The sequence below is a fragment of the Triticum aestivum genome, chromosome 5D (assembly GCF_018294505.1).
Source record: "Triticum aestivum cultivar Chinese Spring chromosome 5D, IWGSC CS RefSeq v2.1, whole genome shotgun sequence".
Classification (NCBI taxonomy): domain Eukaryota; kingdom Viridiplantae; phylum Streptophyta; class Magnoliopsida; order Poales; family Poaceae; genus Triticum; species Triticum aestivum.
In genome coordinates this window covers 327,870,289-327,893,569 of record NC_057808.1, presented here as the reverse complement: position 1 = coordinate 327,893,569, position 23,281 = coordinate 327,870,289, and the positions used below count along the sequence as shown (strand labels likewise).

Genomic DNA, 23,281 nt, shown 5'->3' with positions numbered 1-23,281 from the left:
GCTTACCAGCATGTCATACTTTGGTTCGGCGGTATTGTTGGATGAAGCGGCCTGGACCGACATTACGCGTACGCTTACGCGAGACTGGTTCTACCGACGTGCTTTGCACACAGGTGGCTGGCGGGTGTCAGTTTCTCCAACTTTAGTTGAACCGAGTGTGTCTATGCCCGGTCCTTGCGAAGGTTAAAATAGCACCAACTTGACAAACTATCGTTGTGGTTTTGATGCGTAGGTAAGGACGGTTCTTGCTCAGCCTGTAGCAGCCACGTAAAAACTTGTAACAACAAAGTAGAGGACGTCTAACTTGTTTTTGCAGGGCATGTTGTGATGTGATATGGTCAAAGCATGATGTTAAATTTTATTGTATGAGATGATCATGTTTTGTAACCAAGTTATCGGCAACTGGCAGGAGCCATATGGTTGTCGCTTTATTATATGCAATGCAATCGCCCTGTAATGCTTTACTTTATCACTAAGCGGTAGTGATAGTCGTAGAAGCATAAGATTGGCGAGACGACAACGATGCTACGATGGAGATCAAGGTGCCGCGCCGGTGACGATGGTGATCGTGACGGTGCTTCGAAGATGGAGATCACAAGCACAAGATGATGATGGCCATATCATATCACTTATATTGATTGCATGTGATGTTTATCTTTTATGCATCTTATCTTGCTTTGATTGACGGTAGCATTATAAGATGATCTCTCACTAAATTTCAAGATAAAAGTGTTCTCCCTAAGTATGCACCGTTGCGAAAGTTCGTCGTGCCCAGACAACACGTGATTATCGGGTGTGATAAGCTCCACGTGATGAGCACCTAATCTATGTGGATGAAGTTTGTTGATCATTTAAGCTTGCAGGTATGCCCGATGATGTTATCAAGAAGAAGGTCTTCCGTTTATCTTTGGAGGGAGATGCATTGACATGGTATAGGCTATGTGATGATATGGGATCATGGAACTACAAACGATTGAAATTGGAATTTCATCAGAAGTTTTACCCTATGCACCTTGTTCGTCGTGATCGTAATTATATATATAATTTTTGGCCTCGCGAAGGAGAAATCATCTCTCAAGCTTGGGGGAGGCTTAAGTCAATGTTATATTCATGCCCCGATCATGAGCTCTCAAGAGAAATGATTATTCAAAAAAATTATGCTCGGCTTTCCGACAACAATCGCACCATGCTCAATACTTCTTGTACTGGCTCTTTTATGATGAAGACTATTGAATTCAAATGGGATTTATTGGAAAGAATTAAACGCAACTCTGAAGATTGGGATCTCGAGGAAGGTAAGAAGTCAGGTACAACACCTAAGTTTGATTGTGTTAAATCTTTTATGGATACCAATGTTTTTCGTAAATTTAGCACTAAATATGGACTTGACTCTGAGATAGTAGCTTCTTTCTGTGAATCATTTGCTACTCATGTTGATCTCCCTAAGGAGAAGTGGTTTAAATATCATCCTCCCATAGAAGTAAAATTAGTTGAACCTATTAAAGTTGAAGAAAAGACTATCACTTATAATGATCCTATTGTTCCTACTACCTATGTTGAGAAACCACCTTTCCCTGTTAGGATAAAGGATCATGCTAAAGCTTCAACTGTGGTTCGTAAAAGTAATATTAGAACCTATACACCTCCTGAGCAAGTTAAAGCTGAACCTAATATTGCTATTGTTAAAGATCTCTTGGCTGATAATATTGATGGGCATGTTATTTATTTCTGTGATGAGACCGCTAGAATTGCTAAACCTAGTGCTAAAGATAAACATAGACCTGTAGTAGGCATGCCTATTATTTCTGTTAAAATAGGAGATCATTGTTATCATGGCTTATGTGACATGGGTGCTGGTGCTAGTGCAATACCTATTGACTTATACAAAGAAATTATGCATGATATTGCACCTACTGAGTTAGAAGAAATTGATGTCACAATTAAGCTTGCTAATAGAGATACTATATCACCAATTGGGATTGTTAGAGATGTTGAAGTCTTGTGTGGGAAAACTAAATATCCTGCTGATTTTCTTGTCCTTGGTTCCCCACAAGATAGCTTTTGTCCCATTATATTTGGTAGACCCTTCTTAAACACTGTTAATGCTATGATAGACTGCGAAAAGGATGTTGTTACTATTGGTCTAGATGATATGTCTCATGAGTTTAACTTTTCTAAATTTCGTAGACAACACCGTGAAGAGGAATTGCCTAGTAAGGATGAAATTATTGGTCTTGCTTCTATTGCTATGCCTCCTAATGATCCTTTAGAACAATATGTGCTAGACCATGAAAATGATATGTTTATGAATGAAAGAAGGGAAATAGATGAAGTATTCTTTAAACAGGGACATATTATGAAACACAACTTGCCTATTGAAATCCTAGGGGATCCTCCTCCACCCAAGGGTGATCCCGTGTTTGAGCTTAAACCATTGCCTGATACTCTTAAATATGCTTATCTTGATGAAAAGAAGATATATCCTGTTATTATTAGTGCTAACCTTTCAGAGAAGGAGGAAGAAAAATTATTGAAAACTCTGAAGAAGCACCGAGCTGCTATTGGATATACTCTTGATGATCTTAAGGGCATTAGTCCCACTCTATGCCAACACAAAATAAATTTGGAGAAAGATGCCAAACCAGTTATTGATCATCAACGACGGCTGAATCCTAAGATGAAAGAAGTGGTAAGAAAGGAAATACTAAAGCTTCTTGAAGCAGGTATAATCTATCCCGTTGCTGATAGTCAGTGGGTAAGTCATGTCCATTGTGTCCCTAAGAAGGGAGGTATTACTGCGTTCCTAATGATAAAGATGAATTGATTCCGCAAAGAATTATTACAGGTTATAGGATGGTAATTGATTCCGCAAAGAATTATTACAGGTTATAGGATGGTAATTGATTTCCGCAAATTAAATAAAGCTACTAAAAAGATCATTACCCGTTGCCATTCATTGATCAAATGCTAGAAAGATTATCCAAACACACACATTTTTGCTTTCTAGATGGTTACTCTGGTTTCTCTCAAATACCAGTGTTAGCTGATGATCAAGCTAATACCACTTTTACTTGCCCTTTCGGTACTTTTGCTTATAGACGTATGCCTTTTGGTTTATGTAATGCACCTGCTACCTTTCAAAGATGCATGATGGCTATATTCTCTTATTTTCGTGAAAAGATTTGCGAGGTTTTCATGGACGATTTCTCCGTCTATGGATCCTCTTTTGATGATTGCTTGAGCAACCTTGATCGAGTTTTGCAGAGATGTGAAGAAACTAACCTTGTCTTGAATTGGGAGAAGTGCCACTTTATGGTTAATGAAGGTATTGTCTTGGGCCATAAAATTTCTAAAAGAGGTATTGAAGTTGATAAAGCTAAAGTTGATGCTATTAAAAAGATGCCATGTCCCAAGGACATCAAAGGTATAAGAAGTTTTCTTGGTCATGCCGGTTTTTATAGGAGGTTCATTAAGGACTTCTCAAGAATTTCTCAGCCTCTGACTAATCTATTACAAAAAGATATACCATTCGTCTTTGATGATGATTGTGTAGAAGCATTTGAAATACTTAAGAAAGCATTGATCTCTCCACCTATTGTTCAACCACCTGATTGGAATTTACCCTTTGAAATTATGTGCGATGCTAGTGATTATGCCGTAGGTGCTGTTCTAGGACAAAGAGTTGATAAGAAATTAAATGTTATTCAATATGCTAGTAAAACTCTAGACAATGCCCAGAGAAATTATGCTACTACTGAAAAAGAATTCCTAGCAGTTGTATTTGCTTGTGATAAGTTCAAACCTTATATTGTTGATTCTAAAGTAACTATTCACACTGATCATGCTGCTATGAAATATCTTATGGAAAAGAAAGATGCTAAACTTAGACTTATTAGATGGGTTCTCTTGCTACAAGAATTTGATTTGCATATTATTGATAGAAAGGGAGCTAAGAACCCCGTTGCGGATAACTTGTCTAGGTTAGAGAATGTTCTTGATGACACACTACCTATTGATGATAGCTTTCCTGATGAACAATTAAATGTCATAAATGCTTCTCGTACTGCTCCATGGTATGCTGATTATGCTAATTACATTGTTGCTAAATTTATACCACCTAGTTTCACATACCAGCAAAAGAAAAAGTTTTTCTATGATTTGAGACATTACTTTTGGGATGACCCACATCTTTATAAAGAAGGAGTAGATGGTGTTATTAGACGTTGTGTACCTGAGCATGAACAGGAACAGATCCTACGCAAGTGTCACTCGAGGCTTATGGAGGACACCACGCTGGAGATAGAACTGCACATAAGGTATTGCAATCCGGTTTTTATTGGCCTACTCTCTTCAAGGATGCCCGTAAGTTTGTCTTATCTTGTGATGAATGTCAAAGAATTGGTAATATTAGTAGACGTCAAGAAATGCCTATGAATTATTCACTTGTTATTGAACCATTTGATGTTTGGGGCTTTGATTATATGGGACCGTTTCCTGCCTCTAATGGATATACACATATTTTAGTTGCTGTTGATTACGTTACTAAGTGGGTAGAAGCTATTCCAACTAGTAGTGCTGATCATAACACTTCTATTAAGATGCTTAAAGAAGTTATTTTTCCGAGGTTTGGAGTCCCTAGATATTTAATGACTGATGGTGGTTCACATTTTATTCATGGTGCTTTCGTAAAATGCTTGCTAAGTATGATGTTAATCATAGAATTGCATCTCCTTATCACCCACAGTCTAGTGGTCAAGTAGAATTGAGTAATAGAGAACTCAAATTAATTTTGCAAAAGACTGTTCATAGATCTAGAAAGAATTGATCCAAGAAACTTGATGATGCATTATGGGCCTATAGAACTGCATATAAAAATCCTATGGGTATGTCTCCGTATAAAATGGTTTATGGAAAAGCATGTCATTTACCTCTCGAACTACAACATAAGGCATATTGCGCTATTAAAGAGCTCAACTATGATTTCAAACTTGCCGGTGAGAAGAGGTTATTTGACATTAGCTCACTTGATGAATGGAGAACCCAAGCCTATGAAAACGCCAAGCTGTTTAAAGAAAAAGTTAAAAGATGGCATGACAAAAGAATACAAAAGCGTGAGTTTAATGTAGGTGATTATGTATTGCTCTACAAGTCTCGTTTAAGATTTTTTGTAGGAAAACTTCTCTCTAAATGGGAAGGCCCTTACGTTATCGAGGAGGTCTATCGTTCCAGTGCCATAAAAATCAACAACTTCGAAGGCACAAATCCAAAGGTGGTGAACGGTCAAAGAATCAAACATTATATCTCAGGTAATCCTATAAATGTTGAAACCAATGTTATTGAAACCGTAACCCCGGGGGAATACATAAGGGACACTTTCCAGAACTTTTCAGACTTTGAAAAGGAATAGGTATGTGGTACGGTAAGTAAACCGACTCCAAAACAGTTCTAATGGCAATTTTTCTCCGTTTTGGAATATTTAGAAAAATAGAAAAATAAGAAGCAGTCTGGGAAGGACACGGGGCCTCCACGAGGGTGGAGGGCGCGCCCCTGCCTCGTGGGCACCCCGTGCGCTCTCCGGACTCCGTTTTCTTGCACGATACGTATTTTGGTCGATAAAAATTCATTATATAATCTCCCGAAGGTTTTGACTCCTGTATCACACAAATATCCTCTGTTTTCATTTCGAGCTGTTTTTCTGACAGATCTAGATCATCATGACGTCTCCAAGCGCCCCCAAGGACAAGTTCTTCGAGAAGGTCATCAGCCCCTACCTCGCGGAGGTGCTGCAACACCCTCAAACCATTGAGATGCGTGATGGGTTGCTGCACATCCGTGATGTGGAGGGACCGAGGAGGACCGGAAGCGTGGAGACGAGGCTCGAAGCAATGGAGCAACAAGTTTTCAAGTGCCAGGGGATGGTGGAACGTGGACTCAACGCCAACCACATGATGATCGCGGAGTTCACCAACAACCACAAGCTGGATGCCAATAACATTGGGGAAACCATCTTCAAACTTCATGAGAAGATCGAGCATCTCCAAGCCCAAATCTATGACCTGCAAAACCAAAACTGTGAGTATGAATATAGATTCAAGAGGATGAGTTTGGCTGCAGATTTGAGGATCCCGGAGACTCGATCATCCTTCTATGATGGTGAGCCTATGCCTTGGAAGATGGACGACAAGCCCACATCATCAACAACTCCACCATCTTCTTCACCAGCAAAGGAGATATAATCACATGGGTATGGGCATTCCCCTTGGCAACTGCCAAGCTTGGGGGAGGTGCCCCTATATCGTATCACCATCACATCTCTATCTTTACCGTTTTCTTAGTTCGATCCTTTTAGTAATATCTTGATCTAGTAGAATAAAGTTTAAGTATGATCTAGTTTTAAGTTTTGCTTTATGATCCCTCTATGTAATCGAGTCCGTGAGCTATATATAATAAAGATTAGTGTTGAGTCAAGGGCTTGATTATTTTGCTATGATCTTGAGGGAATAAAAGAAAAGAGAAAGAATAAAAAGAAATAAAAAGAGATCATATTGATCTTATGGAGAGTAATGACTTCACATAGAAAGAGTATGATGATTAAAAGTTGTTGAGAGCTGACAAACATAGCTTTGGTCATCATTGCAATTAATAGGAAGTAATAAAGAAAGAGAGGTTTCACATATAAATATACTATCTTGGACATCTTTTATGATTGTGAGCACTCATTAAAATATGACATGCTAAAGAGTTGATGTTGGACAAGGAAGACAACGTAATGGGTTATATTTTCTTATATCTGAAATAAAGTATATTGTCATGGATCATCCAACATGTTGAGCTTGCCTTTCTCCCTCATGCTAGCCAAATTCTTTGCACCAAGTAGAGATACTACTTGTGCTTCCAAATATCCTTAAACCCAGTTTTGCCATGAGAGTCCACCATACCTACCTATGGATTGATTAAGATCCTTCAAGTAAGTTGTCATTGGTGCAAGCAATAAAAATTGCTCTCTAAATATGTATGATTGATTAGTGTGGAGGAAATAAGCTTTATACGATCTTGTGATGTGGAAGAAATAAAAGCGACGGACTGCATAATAAAGGTCCATATCACAAGTGGCAATATAAAGTGACGTTCTTTCGCATTAAGATTTTGTGCATCCAACCCTGAAAGCGCATGGCAACCTCTGCTTCCCTGTGCGAAGGGCCTATCTTTTACTTTTATCTTCTACCTTATGCAAGAGTCATGGTGATCTTCACCTTTCCTTTTTACATTTTATCCTTTGGCAAGCACATTGTGTTGGAAAGATCCTGATATATATCTAATTGGATGTAAGTTAGCATGAACTATCATTGTTGACATTACCCTTGAGGTAAAAGGTTGGGAGGCGAAACTATAAGCCCCTATCTTTCTCTGTGTCCGATTAAAACTCCGTAACCACAAGTATTGCGTGAGTGTTAGCAATTGTGAAAGACTAAATGATAGTTGAGTATGTGGACTTGCTGAAAAGCTCTTATATTGACTCTTTCTGATGTTATGATAAATTGCAATTGCTTCAATGACTGAGATTATAGTTTGTTAGTTCTCAATGAAGTTTCTGATTCATACTTGACATTGTGAATAGATTATTACTTGAGCATAAGAAATCATATGACAATATCCATATATGTTGCTGTTATAAGAATGATCATGATGCCCTCATGTCCGTATTTTATTTTATCGACACCTCTACCTCTAAACATGTGGACATATTTATCGTTATCGGCTTCCGCTTGAGGACAAGCGAGGTCTAAGCTTGGGGGAGTTGATACGTCCATTTTGCATCATGCTTTTATATCGATATTTATTGCATTATGGGTTGTTATTACACATTATGTCACAATACTTATGCCTATTCTCTCTTATTTTGCAAGGTTTACATGAAGAGGGAGAATGCCGGCAGCTGGAATTCTGGGCTGTAAAAGGAGCAAATATTAGAGACCTATTTTGCACAACTCCAAAAGCCCTGAAACTCCACGGAAGTTATTTTTTGAAATAATAAAAAATACTGAGCGAAGAAAATACCAGAGGGGACCCACACCCTAGCCACGAGGGTGGGGGGCGCGCCCTACCCCCTGGGCGCGCCCCCTGCCTCGTGGGTCCCCTGGTGGCCTCCGGTGCCCATCTTCTGCTATATGAAGTCTTTCGTCCAAAGAAAAATGATAAGCAAGCTTTCGGGACGAGACTCCGCCGCCACGAGGCGGAACCTTGGCGGAACCAATCTAGGGCTCTGGCTGAGCTGTTCTGGCGGGGACACTTCCCTCCGGGAGGGGGAAATCATCGCCATCGTCATCACCAACGCTCCTCTCATCGGGAGGGGGGCAATCTCCATCAACATCTTCACCAGCACCATCTCCTCTCAAACCCTAGTTCATCTCTTGTATCCAATTCTTGTCTCTAAGTCTGGGATTGGTACCTGTAGGTTCCTAGTAGTGTTGATTACTCCTTGTAGTTGATGCTAGTTGGTTTATTTGGTGGAAGATCATATGTTCGATCCATTATGCATATTAATACCCCTCTGATTATGAACATGAATATGCTTTGTGAGTAGTTACGTTTGTTCCTGAGGACATGGGAGAAGTCACGCTATTAGTAGTCATGTGAATTTGGTATTCGTTCGATATTTTGATGAGATGTATGTTGTCTCTCCTCTAGTGGTGTTATGTGAACGTCGACTACATGACACTTCACCATTGTTTGGGCCTAGAGGAAGGCATTGGGAAGTAATAAGTAGATGATGGGTTGCTAGAGTGACAGAAGCTTAAACCCTAGTTTATGCGTTGCTTCGTAAGGGGCTGATTTGGATCCATATGTTTCATGCTATGGTTAGGTTTACCTTAATACTTCTTTTGTAATTGCGGATGCTTTCAATAGGAGTTAATCATAAGTGGGATGCTTGTCCAAGTAAGGACAGCACCCAAGCACCGGTACACCCACATATCAAATTATCAAAGTACCGAATGCGAATCATATGAACGTGATGAAAACTAGCTTGACGATAATTCCCATGTGTCCTCGGGAGCGTTTTCCTTCATATAAGAAATTGTCCAGGCTTGTCCTTTTCTACAAAAGGATTGGGCCACCTTGCTGCACTTTATTTACTTTTGTTACTTGTTGCTCGTTACAAATTACCTTATCACAAAACTATCTGTTACCTATAATTTTAGTGCTTGCAGAGAATACCTTGCTGAAAACCGCTTATCATTTCCTTCTGCTCCTCGTTGGGTTCGGCACTCTTACTTATCGAAAGGACTACGATAGATCCCCTATACTTGTGGGTCATCACAATGATAGTGAAATTTCAAATTCCGTTAATGATATCCTGGATTTGGAAGCGGAACGCGCTTTAGAAATGATTCGAAACTTAGCAGCGGTTAAACCCATGAATGATTCCGATATTGATGCATTGGGGGTCAGGGTGCTCGATAATTTTTGTGCGGATCTTGCACCATCCCTTCCTGAGTCTGAGGAAGAGGATGACACTTTTGAGGCTGCAGTAGTTAGGTCCACAAAGCCTGGTTGTGAGGACCGGCTGGAGGATCAGAACAAACCTAAACGCAAGTGGAAGCGGGAGATTTACCCGGCTTCGGCGGTGCGTAGGAGTGCTAGGATCCGTACTACTAAAAAAATTCATGACAAAATATGAAAGGAATCTTTTGGAATAGCAGAGGTCTGAAAGACTTGGCTAAAAGAATGTTTCTTTCAGATGCGTCTATCGAGCATAGGCTGGATTTTATTGCATTATCGGAAACTGGTAGAGATAATTTTTCACCCAGTTTCTCAGTACTTTATTGGGAGGTATCGATTTTGATTGGCATTGTCTGCCTCCGAGAGGAAGATCGGTTGGGATCTTACTCGGAGTTAGATGCGATTCGCTCGAAGTCCGAAGTGTGGTGATGGGATTTTGCAGTTAAGTTTAGGGTGCGGTCGAAGGCCGATGGGTTTAATTGGGCTCTGGTGGCGGTTTATGGTGCCGCGCAGCCCGAACTCAAACCAGAGTTCTTGGCAGATCTTGTTCGGATTTGCGGCTCTGAGCAGCTCCCAATCCTGGTTGGGGGTGATTTCAACATTATTAGAAGGCGAGAGGAAAAGAACAATGATAATTTCGACGGGAGGTAGTCGTTCATGTTTAATACCATTATTGAAAGCTTGGATCTGAGAGAGATAGAGCTTTCGGGTAGAAAATTCACCTGGGCCAACGCGTTGCCAAATCCGACGTTTGAAAAGCTGGATCGAGTCCTAGCGAGTGTCGAATGGGAACAGAAGTTTCCCTTCGTAACGGTCCAGGCACTTTCGCGTGGTATTTCAGACCACACGCCTTTATTTGTGGACTCTGGTGAGGCAACCCACTTGGGGAACAAAAACACTTTTTTGTTCGAACTGGCTTGGTTTGAACGAGAAGGCTTCTTGGATCTCGTAGCCATGGAATGGGCTAAGGATGCAGGAGGCAGGACTGCGGTTGAGCGATGGCAGAATAAGATAAGGCACTTGAGAAGTTTCTTGCGTGGGTGGGCTAAGCATCTTAGTGGGATTTATAAGGTCGAAAAGGAAAGGCTTCGTACACTTATTCAGTCCCTAGATTTAAAAGCCGAATCCACAATTCTGCCAGCTTCGGAGCTTCATGCTAAGCTTGAGGCGGAGATGAGATTGAAAGAGCTTCTCCGTGAAGAGGAATTAAAGTGGGCGCTGCGGGCTAAGGTTCGCAAAATTGTCCAGGGGGACGCGAACACTCAATTCTTTCACATGATCGCCAATGGCAAGGACAGAAAGAAGAAGATCTTTCAGCTTGAACACGATGAAGGAATGATTTTAGGACAGGAAAACCTAGAATTATACATAACCGAATACTACAAGCAGTTGTTTGGGCCTCCAGAGGATAATTGTGTATCTCTGGATGAGTCTAGGATTGAGGATGTTCTTCAACTTGCTGCTGATGAGAATGATATTTTGACTGCCCCTTTTTCCGAGAAAGAGGTGTTTGAGGCCATTTCACAGATGAAAAACAATAAGGCTCCAGGACCGGATGGATTTCCGGCAGAGTTCTATAAAAAATGCTGGCATATTATTAAGGGGGATTTGTTACCGATGTTCCATGATTTATTCTCGGGACAGCTTCAGTTATTTCACCTGAATTTTGGAACTATAACCCTGCTTCCTAAGAAAACAGAGGCTGTGAGAATAGAGCAGTTCACTCCCATCTGTCTTCTTAATGTTAGTTTGAAAAAATTTACCAAGGTTGGGACTAATAGGCTCACGCAGATTGCGCATTCTGTGGTGCAGCATTCCCAAACTGCTTTCATGCCGGACAGAAACATCCAGGGGTTGTGGTCCTTCATGAAACGCTCCACGAGATTCACACGAAAAAACTAGATGGAGTTGGTTTCAAGGTGGATTTCAAGAAAGCGTACGATAAAGTCAAATGGCCTTTCCTTCAACAGGCCTTACGTATGAAAGGTTTTGATGAAGCCTGGCGACGCCAGGTAGAATCTTTTACGCAAAAAGGGAGTGTTGGAATTAAAGTGAATGACGACATAGGTCATTATTTCCAGACACATAAGGGCCTGAGACAAGGTGATTCGATGTCTCCTGTTTTGTTTAACATTGTGGTTGATATGTTGGCAATTCTAATAGGAAGAGCTAAGGAGGCTTGTCAGGTGGGTGGCTTGGTGCCTCATCTAGTTGATGGAGGTGTGTCTATCGTACAGTACGCTGATGATACGATCATCTTTATGGAGCACGACTTGGCAAAAGCGAGAAATATGAAGGTGGTGTTATGCTTATTTGAACATTTGACCGCGTTAAAGATTAACTTTCATAAAAGCGAATTGTTCTGCTTTGGTAGAGCCAATGAGGAACAAGAGGCTTATAGGCAATTGTTTGGGTGTGAATTGGGGACTTTACCTTTTACGTACTTAGGTATACCCATTCACCATCGTAAGCTGACAAACAGAGAATGGAAGTGCATCAAGGATCGCTTTGAGAAGAAACTGAGTTGCTGGAAGGGCAAGCTCATGTCATACGGAGGCTGATTAATTCTTATTAATTCGGTGCTCACGAGTATGCCTATGTTTCTCTTGTCTTTCTTCGAAGTCTCAGTTGGAGTTAGGAAAAGGCTGGACTTTTATCGATCCCGATTCTTCTGGCAGAGCGATGAACTAAAAAGAAAATACAGACTCGTCAAATGGGATATTATTTGTCGACCAAAAGACCAAGGGGGTCTTGGCATTGAAAATTTTGAAGTCAAGAACAGATGTCTTCTCAGCAAGTGGCTGTCTAAGTTATATGTTGAGACTGATGCCACATGGGCGCAGATTCTCCGTAGTAAGTATCTGCAGTCCAAAACTTTGTCCCAGGTGACAGTGAGACCGACGGACTCGCCTTTTTGGAAGGGGCTCATGAGAGTCAAACCAGCCTTTTTCAATAGGACAAAGTTTATAATCGGTAATGGCACTACCACGCGTTTCTGGGAGGATACCTGGCTAGGAGAGACGCCACTCGCGCTTCAGTACCCGTCCCTTTATAGTATTGTTCAACGACGTGATGCTTATGTTGCAACGATACTTCAATCCACCCCCCTTAATATTCATTTTAGGAGGACGCTTACCGGCAATCGTTGGGAAGCGTGGCTTCATTTAGTGAGTAGACTGATGGAGGTTTAGCTATCTCAACAGCCTGATTAGTTGCGCTGGAAGCTCACTCGGTTAGGAGAGTTCACAGTTAAATCGATGTATCTCAATGTTATCAACTCTAGCGCCATTCCTAGTTCCAAATATGTTTGGAAAGTCAAAGTTTCTTTGAAAATTAAAGTGTTTATGTGGTTTGTACATAAACAAGTCATATTAACTAAGGATAACTTGGCAAAGCGCAACTGGACAGGATCTACTAGGTGTAGTTTTTGTGATCGGGATGAAACTATCAAACATCTTTTTCTTGAGTGGCCGTTGGCCAAAGTTTTGTGGCGGTCGGTGCACATAGCCTTTAACATTACTCCTCCGAATTCTGTCAGCACGTTATTTGGAACGTGGCTTAATGGGATAGAGTCCGAAACAGCTAGACACATTCGCGTAGGAGTATGTGGTTTATTGTGGGCAATTTGGAACTGCAGAAATGATTTGGTTTTTAACAGAACAACAAATATTCATTTTTTGCAGGTTATCTTTTGAGCCACTGCGGTACTCACTCCGACGGAGGCCAGGGAGCGTTTGGTTATTGGATCTATCCGGTGGGAGATGGTAGCACAGGATATCTTCAACCGGTTTGGATGGCGGTCATGTAATAGGATATATCTTTCTTATGCCAACCGGTTGTGGCCTTTTGGCTTTTGTGTTTTTGGCCCTTTGGCTCTTTGTGAGCTTGCCTTTACTTTTGTTTCAGACTTTAAGATCTTGTTGAACCTATTTGCTTATTTATAAAGTTGGCCATATGCATCGTTCTTTCAGATGCAGAAGCCGGGGAGTCCCCCTTTTTGAAAAAAAGACAATAAAATTGTCCCTCCTCCCACCAAAAGTGTTAGGATTCATTTCAATAAAATCCTATGGAATCATAGGTTCCGCCGTTCTCACTATTTCTCCTTACTGTTTGAAGCTTCTAAAATTCTATTCTGAATTAAGTTTCTCAGTTTCATTAACACGGGAGGCTACTTTTTTCAAAATACTATCTTAGAAGCAATCCCCCATGAAAACAAATCTTAGAAGCGTTGGACCTGGCTACTTTTTTTATTTTTTGAGAGAGCGGACGTGACTACTTGAGAGCACCACTCTCGTGTGGCTGAAGGTTCAATGGGCCTCTGGGGTGTACACACTTCACGTTGGCATACCGGGCCAGATTCCTACCAGAAAATGCAACTAGGCCAAAAACATTTTGTTCCTTTCTTTTTGCGGATAGAAAACCATGGTTCCAACATACAACATTTGAAGATCCTTACAATCATCTGAATGCACACCCCGCCCCCCCCCCCCCCCCTAAAAGATGAGGCGAATGCACTGGTGATACATGAAGTGGCACAACGTCTGTAGTTTGGTGCTGAAAGTCAAAAAACACGGAAAAACCGGTGCTAGAACTTGTTCCAGCGTGCATATACGGTTCGATCTCACCTGCAACCGTATATGCTCCATTGCGTAGCGTCACAACGTGGCACCGGACCCATTGTTAGTGACTGAAACGTCACTATGACGGCTGAGTCCCACCTACCAGTCAACCACACAAAGGGAAAATTCATATGCAAAATGGTCCATAGGGGGGTTTTGAACCAGCGTCTCCTCAAATCTAGTCCTCAATGCTAACAACCAAACATAATGGCTTCTATCGAACTCACAAATTGCACTTAAATGGGTTGCAGTCAGTGAGGCCCATGTTCCCTATGTTAGTTTTGTTTTCCATTTTTAGAATATTGTAAAAAGATGTAAATTATAATCAAAGCAAAAAATGAAGTTAGAATATTCATGTATATAAATAATATAGATACAAATGAAATAACTTACTTAGAAATAAATTTTCATGTACCTCTAAAAAAATTCACGTATTACTTTATAAAATAGTTATACAATGAAAGTAATATTTATGAATTATAATAACGTTTGTATAATTTAAAACACTGAACATATATTTAATATAATTTTTAGAAGTTCTATATTTGAGTAAATTTTCATATAATTTTTAAAAAATTCACATTTTATAAAATATTATTTTAGATTATAAGATAATATTTATGTTGTTTTAAAAAGTGTTTATGTGTTTTAATAAAGTTTGGGTGTTTGCAAAAATATTTATATATTTTTATACAGTAACAAATAAATAAAAATAAATAAATAAATAAACAAGCGCCTAATAAACATTATGAAAACTATTTGATATTATTTTAAAATATTTTATTTTTATAATCTTAAATATTATCTTAGTTATCTTAAATATTAAACTAATACTTGTATATTTTTTGTTAAATATATTACAAACATTATGTTAATAGTTTTATTTAATATATGAGCTCATTTTTATAAAAATTTCTGAATTATATGACCGCACATATTCAAACTTTAGTTTTTTTTTTACTGTGAATAATTTACATATTTTTATAAAATTCTAAGAAAGTAAAAAAAAACTAACATATTGAAAATGGGTCGCGGTGAGGGTAGACCGTTTAAGTTCCATGTACGTTTTCGACTGTAAGCCTTTATGCTTGGTTATCCATTATTCGCAAAGATGGTGATCCGGCAGGGTGGCTACCTTTGTCCACTTGATACGAGATGTCACCTACACGTGGGACGCAATGGTCATAGTGACATTTCAATGGGATTTTGTGAGATTTGGTATTAAATAAGGGGGCTTTCTGCAAAAATGTGACGCTCTAGCCGATCCAGTCACTAACAGTGGGCCCCAGTGCCACGTTGTCATGCCACGCAAGGATCGTATACACGCTATGACAAGTACTGGCACCAGTTTCGGTATTTTTCAATCTTTCTGCACCAAAATGCACATGATTTGCAACTTCATGTACCACCAATTCATTTACCTTAAAAAAATCTGAATGCGTGTATATTATTTCCCCCTCGAATATTTTGCTAATTTCTCAAAAATGGAAAATGGCTTAAATGTTCACCTAAGAAACCGAATGTTGCCGGGCAAAATAGAAACCTACAATATCAATAAGCTAGAAACTGTAGGTCCATTTAGAGCAAAGGACAAGTTTTGGCATTAGTTTTCCGTATTTTTTAACTATCGGCAACAAACTGCACATGGTGTGCAACTTCATGCACCACCAGTGCATTTACCTCAAAAAAGTCTGAATGGATGTGCAATTTTTTTCCTGAATGTTTTCTAATTTCTCAAAAATGAAAAATGGCTTAAATGTTGGCCTAGAAAACAAATTCTGCTAGGCAAAACGAAACCTACAATATCAATAAGCTAGAGACTGTAGGACCATTTAGAGCAAAGAATAAGTTGTATCATTAAGAGAGGTACACATGAACTTTTCTACAAGCTTAGGGAATAACAAAGGAATATCATATCCATCAAGAGAACATAAAGCCGAGTTCCGTGGCTCCGATTAGCTTGAGGGTTAAGTTAACCTACGTTGTTGACTTTATTTACCGACATTACTAACATGGACCAAAGCCAAATCATACGCGTTTCTAGCTAGCGGGCACATGAATCCACATCACATATTTGAATTACCAATGGTTATGCATTAAAATCCAATTGCAAAGATAGAAAAAAGGAATTATTTCATCAATTTACTCTTGAGGAAAATTGACCAGCTTCGAAATTCAGCTCTCAATGAATACGACCATGGCATGCTTCACATCCAAGTTTATACCCATTCCAGTTTGGCTACCCGGTTTGACTTGTATTTTTAGAGCGGAACTGGATTTTAACGAGCGAAATAGTCCCAAACAGACCACAAAGTTTTTTTTTTGAGGGAGAAACAGACCACAAAGTTGCACTAATGGACAATCGAAACAATTCATTTCAGAAAAGAAATGTCCAAAACTTAGACAGAAATATGTAGATTGTAGAATTATAGATTTCCAATAAATAAATAATATTGCATACGTATGTGGATAAGCCGATAAGGCGACGCGCGCCCCTCCAGCTCACGCTCTGCCAACCCAACCCAAACCTCGTCCTCCTCCTCTCCCTACCCCGCACGTCTCTGACCGATCCGTTATTAATTACGAGCTGATCTGCACATTACGTGGCACAGTTATTCTTCATCACAAACGGCTCGCCTTCATTACCCGGTGCGTATTTAAAACCCGCACCCCATCCATTCGTGCCTTATTTAAAATCCGACCTCCTCCTCCTTAAACCGACGACGACGACGACGAGAGGGGCCGTTTCTTCTCCTTCCTGTTGGCGATCAAATCCTCGGCGTTGGGCGGATCGGCGGCGCCGGGTCCAGATCGGGCGGATGCCGCCGCGGCCGGAGCCGTGCAGCTCGTCGTCGTCGCTGGGGAAGGACAGCGACGAGGGCGGCGCGCCGGCGGGGACGGAGGACGGGGAGGGGGAGGTGCAGAGCGCCTACAGCGGCGTGGGGCTCGACGGCCTCGCCGCATTGGAGGAGTCGCTTCCCATCCGGTGAGGAGCAGAGCCCCTTTTACGTTTTCTGTTTCGGCCTTTTCAATTTCTGCTCTCGCTTTGCGTCGCTGCCCGCGAGCTCTCGGAAGAAATAGTTATCCGATCTTCGCTGGACGCCGCGCGTTTGGGATTGGGGAAATAGGCACATTGGACATATTGCTGCTCTCGTAATAGCGCCATGAACCGCGTCTGCATTTCTGTATGTTTTGTTTTTGCAACTGTAAATGGGAGAGTAGGACGACAAACATATTTCTGTGAACCGCGCTAGAGGATTACTCCCAACTAGTAGTAAATAAACTGATATTGCCACACAGCTGGACAACCCAAGGTTCCGATTCAACAAACGAGCCAATGTGGGCTGCCACATGTTGAAATTATATACTATAGTGCATGTTCTTGATTACAACTTCTCTTAGAGTTGTGGATCATTTTATTCAGTTGCGTGATGATATGGAGTGCTCCACATTGTTTAGTTGACGGGACAGGTCTGCTATTTGCCCAGCCAATTGTGTGCTGATGACTGTTGCATCGCGTCGTTCTCATGTCCTGCTTTAGTAATGTTTAGTATTATTGTTGTGAGGTTGGCGAGCTGTACCTATCTTCTCATGAATACTTGCACATTTTTCTACAAACGCATTGCTTGTAGAGGAAATAGCAAGAACATATTATTAGCTGGAAATTCTACAGTACAACTCTTGACAACACAAGGTAAGTTTCATGTTGGGATCCTTCGCTGTATATGAACCCCACTAAAGAGTGCTCCATTTGATATGTTTGCTACTATATAAAGTGTGGCTTTGTTTATTAAGGGAAACATTTTCCTACATGTTTTGCAAACAGTATGGTCCTTCTATGGTATTAATATACTCTGGTTTAAGTATCTTACATTTCCTAATACTGAGAAGTAGCTTTAGTTTTTCTTGCTAACATGGTCTGCGAACTGCTAAATGCAAAAGTTCCTTTGTTTGTTGACATAAATTTCCCTGATTCCTTCTGATCCGGAAACGCTTACTTTGGTATTTTGTCCGGTCAGTTTCGCATGCTTGCTCTATACGCTTCATGTGTGTGTTCATTGCATCATTATGGTGTTTATCTATATGCTACCTCTGATATCCTCATCATTTTGTGGGGCAGGCGTGGCATTTCTAAATTCTATAATGGCAAGTCCAGATCTTTCACATTCCTCAAGGAAGCTATCGGGCCATCTGGTTCTGCAAAGGTCATTGCCAAGGCAGACAATGCTTACTCCAGGAAACGGAAAAATCTTCTTGCATACAGCATCATGTACGATCAGTCACAGATCACCGTTCCGGAGACCTACAAGAACGGTATCACTAAGAGGCTTGCGGGTTTAAGCAGGTTGAGGCCCTCGGATGGTATGAGCTCCAACAGCAGCAGTAGCAGCAGCCTCAGCAGCGACGAAAACGAGCTGCCTCAGCAGTTCATTTTTGTTCAGTCACCTGACAACACTGCACAATTTGCTTCTCCGACGATACCTGCACCTCGGCTTGGGTCTTGCGCGTCTAAGATATTGCCCATGCCAATAAGGTCGTTTTCGATGGTGAATCTGCAACGTTTGCACAGCCGCTGCTCATCTGTTTGCCTGGAAAAAGAACCGGAGGCTGATTAACAAGGAATTCAAGAGGCATTTCCATCTTCTCGTGTGTTTTTTTCTGTGTTTATCCTGGGGGCTAATATACCGCATCTCTCTTTTGCTAACCTAAGGTTGCATTGGAGTGTTTGCCTAAATAAGAGGGAGCAGATGAAAAAAAGAGGGAGCATGTATGGTGACGGTTTTGTGTGTAAAATAGCTTGTTTGACAATGTGTAAATGTAAATTGACATAATCTGCTAAAATCAAATGCAGCAAGTCAAAGGCAGAAATCACACTCCCTCCAGTTTGCAGAAAACTGATATTTTGAGAAGATTTATTCCAGAAACGTAATGCTTTTGTGAACTGATATGAGCGTTATGTGGTACTATGTGGGCTGGATCCGTACGTGGTCGTTACTTAACCGTGCTGAAGTTAAGGAGAATATGGCTTATGGGTGCAACCGTTGGGAGACGGTAGCACGGGATATTTACAACCGGTTTGTATGACGCTCAAATAATAGGATAGGTGTATAATCATCTTGTCCTATTTCTGCCGATTGTGGCAATCTTTATTTTTTCAGCTTAATTCATGAAGTTGTATCAAACTACGTACTTGGTGGCTACTTTGTTTAATAATATGGCTCAATGCATCGTTTTGATGCAGAGGCTGGAGTAACCCTCCTTTAAAAAAAGCATTATGTGAGTAAATTTGGTCACTCGTCGCGCTCGTTATGTCGAGGGACGCAACCTCATAACGGACCGGTTCGGTACTAAGTACTATAGTCTATAGTATTTGCCAACTACCACTTTTTATAGAGAAAAAGCACGCGCCCGACTTTATAAATAAAGTCAATAGGTAGGGTTCAGAACATACAACCAAATAGAACGAGATTAAGACAATATGGTTACACAACATGAAAGCCGGAATAGACACGCATGCCAACTACCTACGCCCAAGGGGCACAACAAACCAAAAAGAACATGGTCAACCAGCATCGGCATGGTCGTTTTGGAGCAAGGAAGACGATGTAGAATGTACTCATGCGATCAGGTCTTCAGTTGCTCCACGATCCTGGTCCTTAGTCAATAATTTCCACTGCCGTAGGAAAGAAATCAACTCGAAAAGACAATTAGCAGGTTTAGACGGGAATATGTTTTCAATAGTAAATTTATTCGTAGTAGTCCACAAGACCCAGGACAGAGCCGCGAAACCAAACCAGAACATGGGTCTATTTTGACCAGCAAGAGAACTAGAGCAGGATCGAAGGTTGGAGAAAGAAGTGGGGGACCGGTTAACATCCAACCAGGATCTGATACAGCTCCACATAAGTTTAGCCAGATGGCAATTAAAGAGCAAGTGACCTCTCTAGCCCCACAAAGCTTACAAAACTCAGTCCCAGGACCATTATGTTTGCGGATCTGGTCCGCCGCGGGAAGCCTCCCACAAATGGCTTGCCACATAAAGATTTTTATCTTAAGGGGGATCTTGGCACGCCAAATATCTTTGAATTTTGAGCAAGGAGAACCTATAATCAACCTGGAATAAAGCGACTTAACCGCAAAACGATCAGAGGCTGAGTGAGGCCAGGGCACTTGGTCCGCATTCTCCGAGAGTAGGGGAAACAGTTCAGCATGTTGCTGCCATTGATTCATCTCTACAGGAGAAAACGCACGACGAAGTTGTAAGTCCCAGCCAGAACGGGCGAGATCCGAGATGGGAATATCAGGAAAGGAAACAAAGTGAAAAAATAGTAGGAAAAGAAAGACAAAGATGATTATCACTACACCAGCAGTTGGTCCAAAGCCGGATAGATTCGCCATTACCAACTACAAATTTAACCTGAGAAAGAAAGATATCCCTCACCCTGATCAAATCGCGCCAGAAGTTGGATCCACCAGTCGCAGAAGCAAACATAGGGTTGCCAGAGGGAAAGTACTTTGCTTTGAGAATGTCACGCCACAACATGCCACCAGGAGTGTTAAAGATCCTCCACCACCATTTGACAATGAGGCAGATATTCATGACAGAGGTATTGATGATAGCCAACCCTCTCAGTCCTTTCAGTTTACACATAAGTTTTCACTTGACCAAACTGTATTTGCGTTTATTATCAGCTGAGTTCCAGTATAACGCACTACGATGCTTATCGAAGCCAGCATGGGTGCCTTCAGGCAGACGATAAAATCCCATAAAAACATGGGGAGGGAGGAGAGACAAGCATTAATATGGAAAACCTTGCCCACGCATGAATTATAACGCCCGCGCCATGGCATCACCCTGTTGCCAACTTTGAGCACCATAGGAGCCAAACCAGAGGAGAAAAGACGACCCGGGGAGACCAGAAGGCCCAAGTATTTAAGGGGAAAGGAGCCCAGCGAGCAGTTGAGACCGTGGGCCACATGGGACGCCTCTTCGTTAGATCCATTAAGAAGAATAACCTCGCCTTTTAGGAAATTAATTTTCAGCCCCGACATGGCCTCAAAACAGAGAAGGATGAATTTAAGGTTGGCACGACAAGGATCGCTCTATTCTAACATGATAATGGTATCGCTAGCGTATTGTAGGTGAGACACACTGGCCGTGATAAGGTTAGAAATCACAGGCGTGATATGCCCAGCAGCCGCAAGTCTGTTGAGGAGACAAGAGAGAGCGTTAGCCACAAAGTTAAAGAGAAGGGGAGAGATGGGGTCCCCTTGACGCAGGCCACAACCGTTGACCCGCCACCCCATTAATATTGACAGTTGTGTGCCCACCACACACGAGTTGCATAATTCTATGGACGTAGGCTCCTTCAAACCTTTAGCCAAAAGTAGTGAGCGTAAAAAAATCCCAGTTAATAGACTCGTACGCGTTTTCGAAGTAAGCTTGAGTACCATAGCCTTAGTACCTTTAGAGTTGATATCATGCAGAATAAGGATGCCATCAAGAATAAAACGGCCTTTGATAAAAGCAAATTGAGATTCACTAATGACTCTATTAGCCACATGCACAAGTTTAGTAGTAAAGGCCTTAGTAGGGAATTTAGCGAAGTTGTTGATAAGAGCAATAGGTCTAAACCGCCGAATATAGTCTGCATCTTTCACTTTAGGGATATGGGAGAGGAGAGCATAATTAAGTCTTGAGACATCGACCATACCCAGATATAAACCTTGAATGACATCATAGACTAGGGGTTTGAGAACTAGCTAGAACTTCATAAAGAAGGCAATAGAGAACCCATCGGGTCTAGGAGCTGAGTTGGAATTAGAGGAGGCCACGGCCTCATTGATCTCCTCCTCAGACAGAGGGGACATAAGCATCGTGTTTTCCTCCGCAGACACTCTCTGAGTGCTAGCCCTTATAGACGGGGAGAGACGAAAGCTAGAGGTTGGGCGAGCAGATAAGAGATCAAAGAAGAAATCGTGGACATGTTTCATAATCAGTGATTGGTCCGAGACCACTAAGCCATCAATAGACAGACTGAAGATGGCACATCTACGCCTACGGCCATTGGCCAGTGCAAAGAAATACACAGTCAGGGCGCACCTTTCAGGACCCAATTGATGTGCCCATGTTGTTGTCAGTACGCTTCTTCCTGACGATGTAGGGCCACGAGGGCTGCTTCTAGCAAAAACTGAGCCTCCCAACCACCTTGGTTGAGGCCCACAGAGTCAGCCCTCGCAATGAGGGCCTCGATCTGCCCCAACAGATCAGTTTTTTCACGGCGAGCCTCGGCTGCCCTATTCCTAGCCCAGCCCTGCAAAAATTGTCTAAGAAGTTTCGAGCTGTGACTCCAATCATCAATCAGGCCAAAGGATCGGGAAATCGAAGTAAGTAGGTTAGATATCTTGGAAGAGAGCATAGGAGTAAACCCCTTGACCAAAATCCAGGAGGAATCAAACTGAAAACGCTTAGTAAGACTGATGGCGCGCTCCCCAGAATCCAGGACAATGGGGTGTGTGATAAGAACCAATATGAGCTAACGCCACTAAAGAGGCCCGCGAAAATAAGGCATCGCAAGCAGTACACATGAGGACACAGTCTAGCACCGATCGGACCGGACATGATTGTCTATTATTCCACGTAAAACGAGCACCCGATCACTGAATTTCCCGCAGGGCAAAAGAGTTATGAAATCGTTAAGGCAATCGCCCCATGCCAATCAAAGTTGTCATTATTCTTGTCAGCAGGGGAGCGCAACAAGTTAAAATCACCCCCAATAATTAGCGGTAGCGTAATAGACTCCAATTTGTTAGATAATTCATCAAGGAAAAAGGAGGATAGGGAGTGTCTGCCGGGCCATACACCACAATGATTTCCCAAAGCATATTGAGAGATTTATGTAACACCACCAAACTAGCAAAAGAAAATACCATGTTCAAACGCAACCACATAAAAAACATCTAAACTAGCCCCTACAAGAATTCCACCAGAGTGGCATGACGCAGGGGCCCATCTCCAAGAAAATCGATTCGGGCCGGCAATAGAAGAAAGTTCATTGGGAGATAAGGAGGATTTAATGGTTTCCTGAAGGCAACTGAGATAAATGTTCACATTTCTAATATACTCCCGAAGTTGGCTTCGGTGCCCCCTAGCCCCTCAG

At 41.5% G+C, this 23,281-nt stretch overlaps 1 protein-coding gene across 1 annotated transcript in view; it reads left to right on the top strand.

Moving 5' to 3' along the window:
* Window positions 1–18,989, top strand: part of LOC123120561 (uncharacterized) — a 55,163-nt gene extending 36,174 nt beyond the window's left edge. Inside the window, exons 2-3 of the mRNA XM_044540570.1 lie at window positions 16,712–17,106; window positions 18,241–18,989. Of these exons, the coding sequence (XP_044396505.1) occupies window positions 16,712–17,106; window positions 18,241–18,736 (891 nt within the window). The 3' untranslated portion in view covers window positions 18,737–18,989. The remainder of the gene's footprint in view (window positions 1–16,711; window positions 17,107–18,240) is intronic.
* Window positions 18,990–23,281: the final 4,292 nt, after the last annotated feature.